The sequence below is a fragment of the Manacus candei genome, unplaced genomic scaffold (genome assembly GCF_025592945.1).
Source record: "Manacus candei isolate 608988 ecotype Guabito, Panama unplaced genomic scaffold, ASM2559294v1 h1tg000046l, whole genome shotgun sequence".
NCBI lineage: Eukaryota > Metazoa > Chordata > Aves > Passeriformes > Pipridae > Manacus > Manacus candei.
In genome coordinates, this window is record NW_026138094.1 from 4,882,253 (window position 1) to 4,888,252 (window position 6,000).

A 6,000-nucleotide genomic window follows, 5' to 3' on the forward strand; every position below is an offset into this window, starting at 1 on the left:
TATACTCTGTCCTGAAAGTGAGTAGTTCTGAACAAGAATATAAAATATTTGTGCACTAAAACAACCTAATGCAACATCCTTCATGTGCCTGCTATCCCTACCTGGGAGTGAGATTCTGCTTCACCCCTGATGACAAGTTCTTCTGAGGCCACATGTTTTCACAGGCCATCCTCTCAAAAGCAGGAAGAATCTATCAAAGCTACTGAAAAGAGTGTTGCCTCATGCACTGTCAGCTATTGCTGCTTGGCAGTCTCATCCACAGAGAAGGATGTTGTACAGGTGAGCTTGGGCTTCAATCCAGAGCTTCATCAACCTTGTATTTCCACTTGATTTTAAAAACAGAAGTCTGAACAAATTAACCTATTGAACTAATTTTTTTTTTTTTTTTGTCCAAGGTGCCCAGTCAACTTGGCCAAAGCATGATTATTTATGGTCTTTACTATCATCACAGCATGATAAGATTCTTTTTCCCTTTCAAAGCTTTTGCTTTTTCTTTTTTTCTGCTGGACAAAGCTCCCCAAGTGGCAGACACTGTGCTAATGAGGGGGTCTGTATGCAAATCAGCAGCCCAAGTGTTTCCTGGAGGGAACAGTAAAGATTTAAAAAAAAAATAAAAATAAATCACCCAACCAGGCTCTTGGCTCACGTGCTTGCCCCAGCTGCTGCTCTTACAGGCAATTGCTGCCTGCTCATCCCAAAGTGTCTCCTGCCCACTCTCTCTTGGCAGAGAACCTTGGACATGTGCTTGCCTCAGTCTGCAGTGTGATCCGAAAAGCCCTGTAAGAGTTTGGTGTACAGGTTCCCATGGCATGCTAGTTCATGTCTGTTTGTCCATCTTTTTGTCACTTAGCTTTGTTTTTCCTTTATTTTCCAGCAGAAAGGGAAGGGAGAGCTCTTTATTAGACAGGTGTTAAAAATAATTTAATAAAAATTTTTTTTTCCTTTTAAAACTCTTTTCCAGCTTTCATATCTAGAACATGTTATCTACCACTTCTGCTGGCTTGTCTGAAGTCCAGTTAATATTATTGCATATCTGACTTGGAAATTTCTATGTAGAATCAAAACCAGGCTTTGATAAATCAAACCCCCCATTGTTCACACAAGTATTCCTTGGGGCAAAGTGTACCTTTTGTCGTGATAACCATGGTTCAAATGACTGGTGGGATACTGCAAAAAATTATACAATGCCTACTTGAACTCCTATATCACACAAGCATGTTACTGATGCCTCAAATAATTAAGGGCTAAATGCCTTCAGTACACTTTTGAAATCCTTTTATATTTGCAAGAATATATATGTTAGCTTTTGAATGGCATTTAACTCTGTGAAACATTAATTAAAATATGTAACAGGCTTAAAAGATTAACATCACGAAACTACTGGCCATTCACATAGCACGATAAATAATTTGCAGAAAGAAATATTTACTAAGCACTGCAAATCAAATAATATTACAGCTCCAGAAAAATTATTCCTGTCTGCTGGGGCTGTTTTACAACAGCGAATAATGTTTAAATCTGCTGGGTTTTTTAGTAAGTATATATTTATTGTTTGGGGTGGAATTCAGATAATTCACCAAATAAATTTAAATGCATTAAGATCTTAGCCCTGTTGAAGACATGCTGAAGTCATATTCAGACTCCCACTGCCTTTATGGCTGGAAGCTTGGTGATAAGGCTGTCTTCATTCTGTTATCCATGGCATTATACAAAGTTGTAGGCTCCACAGTGCTAATGCTTAAAACAAAAAAAAAAAATAAAATCCTGTCACCAGTTTAGAGCTCAACTTGGAGCACAAGCTGCTCTCTTTCCTAGGCCAAATGTCTTCTAACTTCTTCTGTGGGAGCAAACCCAGAGAAGGGACAAGTGACAATTTGCTCTCCACATTATATTAAACTTCACAAAGATAACCTGTGTTGTTTCAAAGATCTTACAGGCAATTGAGCCTCTAGTTATCTTATGTTAATAGTGAAACATAATCTGTGAAAATAAAAACAGAAATCTGTATTGTGACTTAGTAGCTTGTAGAAAGGCTTAAATTGATATTGCACAAAAGTTATATAGCCAAATCTCTGCCTATTCCAGCCAGGGAACCTAGGACAGGGCACATCAAATGAAGGTCTGCCACCTTTTTTCTCTTACGTGCAGAATCTCCAAATCCACTGCAAAATCATTGCTCTTGGTGATGACCTGGATTTTTGTGCAATGTTACTCTGAAAGATGACATGGAGGATCATTCTTTCATGTGGCAGGATGCCTATGAGGAAGCTGAGGAAAAGGAGACCATTACTCTGTTGAATAGGTGTTTTAAAAAACCAACCTCTCAATAGGTGGACATTAAAAAAGGGAACAGTATTCTATTTTAAGGTTACCTGTTCAGTTCTCAAAAGCTCTTCTTCAGGGTAAGAAAAGGAATGTGCCTAGTTGCCTCTACAGTGAGACTCAAGAAGGTTCACTGAGGGTAGAGCTAATAGGCATGTAACTTTTTTTCTTTTGCATTACAATATATAAATTTCTCAGGTTTGTGGAGACCTCTTTAATGCTCTTAATAGGAGTCTGTCTCATGAGTAACCGTTTTGAAAATCAAAACTTTTTGACCCTACAGACAACTCAGATGCAAAGCAGTAATAGATGGGTGTGGGAGACTTGTGGGAGCCAGGGCTGTGGAGCTGAATGTTCTTAGAGGTGTGGTGCTTTTTACTGTTTGTTTGCTTTAAAGTACAGCTAACATCTTGTACTGCTCACATATAAGGAGATTTTTGTTTGTAACAAAGAAATATGAAGATGCTATTGTGACATGTTCAGAATAAACACAGAAAAAATACTTCTGCCTCCTTGGAGACTGGGTTTTCAGTGGGCTATTAAAGGAAATGAGGCTGCTGGGATCTTGGAGCAAGATTCCAGCTGGTTCTTGGAAGCCAAGTATGTGTGGCAGAAGGTGGGGGTGTACTAGGTAGCCTCCTGCCCCATGCACACCCATGTGAGTGTCAGGAATGGCAGGGGTGCTGTTCCACTGGGACATGGCAAAAGGCTGAATAAGTATTGCAGGAGTAGTGCAAACCCTTAAACATCTGTGGTGCATTAGCACCATGGAGCCCTGGAGATAAAGTAAACTGTATCATGCTGGGCTTGAACAATTGGACAGTCTAAGCAGTGGGCAATGACTAAAAGGAGTTTTAACTGTGTAAGATGAAGTCCTTGCTTTACAAATGGGGAAGTGTAACGACTGGTAATGAAGCAAATAACCTGAACATTCAAGTTGCTGTCACTTTTTATACCAACTCCAAGCTGTTCTAAAATCAGTGGCCAAAATTGAACCATTACTAGGAGTTCATCCCAAATATTCCTCTGAGGTACTGTGCTTGCCCTATGAACCGCAGGCAGACTCACCCTGGTCACTGGGATCTGTGGGGTGTGCACCTCCCTGAACAAGGTGGTGACTGAATCCCACACTACAACCCCTCAGCTTCTGTGCCTGCAGCAGTGACTGACAGCCTGACTACTGAACACCCACGTACAGAGCGATGCTGCACTGTACATATGGCAGAGCACAGAAAAAAAGACCAAATGAAATCCAGCAAAAATGTATTTTTCCAAAGAGGATGGAGGGGGTGCAAACAGCAAGTAATTCTGTAGTGCAGAAAAAAAGATTGCAGCTGGTTAAGACAAAACAACCAAGTTTTCACTGTATTCCAGTTTTATTCTACTGCATAGGCATCTGCCATGTATGGTCAAAATACTAGATTTTTCTTCTCTTAGACAGCACAAAGAAGGAATAGAAAGGAGGAGAGGAGACTGATGAACATCATCTCCTGGCAGCTAGCAAGTGATGACATGAAAAGCACTTATGGCAATCTCGAAGCATGGTTATTTTTAATTTATTTAAAAGAAAAACCTATCCAGAACAGGAGTAAGTTGCTGGCAGGAACTATGTTATATTAATTTGTTTATAAATCTAATGTTTGTAACTTGCACGTCTTGGAATATTTATCTGGATGAAAAAGTATAGCTGTTGGTGGTCTTCGCTAATAAGTTCAGCCTAACAGAACTCTGTGAATATAAGGAGCTCTGTGACCTGTTGCTAGTCTTATTTCATTCTCTAGATCTCAAGTAAGAAAATACAAAGCAAGATATCAAGAGTAAATACCCCTAATATTTAAAACTGAGTTGGATTTAAGATTATGCTATAAAATGTTCTGCTGGGAGACTAGACAAGATAACACTTATTTACCTCATAGCAGTGATGAACAGCAGTAGCAAGTAATATTAATAGGACAGTTAAAATATTTCCCCTGCTGTAGTTAGAATACTGTTTGGTGTTGAAATCTTTCCTTTTTGAGGGTGCAGGGAGGTTTGAGCTGTGATAAAGTACTTGTCTAAACTGGTCTGGTCACGGTGAAAAGATTTTTCTCAAAGATCTCGTAACATAACACATCAACTTTCTATTTGGATTTATTATAATCACTAGGACTATTTCAGACATCATTCCAATTGTGCTTACTTGCATCTGATCCCAGTTAAATGGCTTCAGAGAAGATGCCTGTGACTTCCACCATGGGAAGCCGGAGGTCAAACAGGTCCTTTCTGCACCTGGTCTCAGTGACAGCCCAGCATCGGTCGTGTGCCAGCCGTGTGTGTGACACCCCTGCAGGCTCTCTGCTGCGGGCAGGGTGACACTGCCACCGACCCCGGAGTCGAACACCCCGAAGTGTCCGTGGGGAAGGGGGTGACCGTGAGCTCACAGCAGATCTCGGGACCAGCACCGGGACTGTGCTGTCGTGGTAGAGCGAACCTGCCTCTGTGTGCGCTGAGTTCCACACAAGTTTGTATTTCTCACCTGCCATGTGTGCTGGATGGCCTTTGGCTACGGCACATCAGCCACGGGCTGGTTTGCGTAGGACAGAAGAACGTGGAGATTTGGAAATGCTAGGAGGGATTTTTTTTTTTCCTCTACCGTCTCATCTAAGAACTGTGTGCGCTGCAGCAGCCAGACAGTATGTTTTTCTGACAAGTTAGGACTTGAAAGCCCGGGGGCCCTGCGTGCCAGCCCCGGAGGGGGGGTCTCTCCAGGCGCGGTGGTCCTGGAGCGACAGTGGAATAGCCATGACCAAAACCTCAGAAACTTTGCACCCTCTGGATATAAAGCATCACATTGCGCCAGCGTTGCGATTTAACCGGCTTTCGCGTCACAGGCGAGCTCCTCAGGGCAGCTCTCCCGTACCCCGGGCAGCCGCACCCCTCCAGCCCGCGGGATGTCCGTGCCAGAGCGGCGGCCGGGCAGGGGAGGGGAGGCTGCTCGCCTCTGCTGCTCGGGGCCGCTGGAGCGGGGCTCGCCCTCCCCTCTCTCTGTCCCATCAGCCTCGCAGCGCTGCCCCGGAGCTGCATCAGAGGCAGAGAGGGGGTCCCCGACCCGTTCCTCGGCGCGGTCGCCCCGGTCCCACCGCTCGGGTGGCTCCGGTCCGTCCGTGCAGCCCCCTCTTACCTGCGGGCGAGACCGGCTCGCCTTCGCTGAGCTCCCCAGAGTCCGAGTCCATGCTGCGGGTACCGGCGGGGCTGCGGGACCGAGGGGCCGGCGCTGGCAGGGGGAGCGCCCGGAGCCGGGGAGCGGATCCCGCTGCCTCCTCCTGCGCTCCGAGCGCTGGGTCGGCGCCGCCACCCGCGGCCACCCCGCTCAGTGCCATTGGCTGCGGGCGGAGCGGGGCCGGGCGGGCGCGGCGAGGGCGGAGGCAGCGGGGGCGCGGCGGAGGAGCCGCTCCTGCCCCGGCTGTTACACAAGTTGGGCTGCCCGGCCCTCGCCCGCCGAGCCCGGCGGGGATGGGGGATAACTGGGGCTATCCCGCCCCGCAGGTCGCTCCAGGGGAAGTCACTTCTGGGCGCAGAAGTGGCTGGAATGACAGTCCTTTACACTGCCATCGCATCTCCCGTCTGATTTTTCCATGACTCTTCTTGTGGGCATCTCCCCTGACCTTCCACCTTGTCTCTTTTTGCTGGCTTGGTCTC

The 6,000-nt window shown here is 45.8% G+C and overlaps 1 protein-coding gene across 1 annotated transcript in view; it reads right to left on the bottom strand.

The window, feature by feature from the left end:
- TNFAIP8L3 (TNF alpha induced protein 8 like 3) overlaps positions 1 to 5,764 on the bottom strand; it is a 46,413-nt gene extending 40,649 nt beyond the window's left edge. The window contains exon 1 of the mRNA XM_051797159.1: positions 5,483 to 5,764. Within this exon, the coding sequence (XP_051653119.1) occupies positions 5,483 to 5,681 (199 nt within the window). The 5' untranslated portion in view covers positions 5,682 to 5,764. The remainder of the gene's footprint in view (positions 1 to 5,482) is intronic.
- Positions 5,765 to 6,000: the final 236 nt, after the last annotated feature.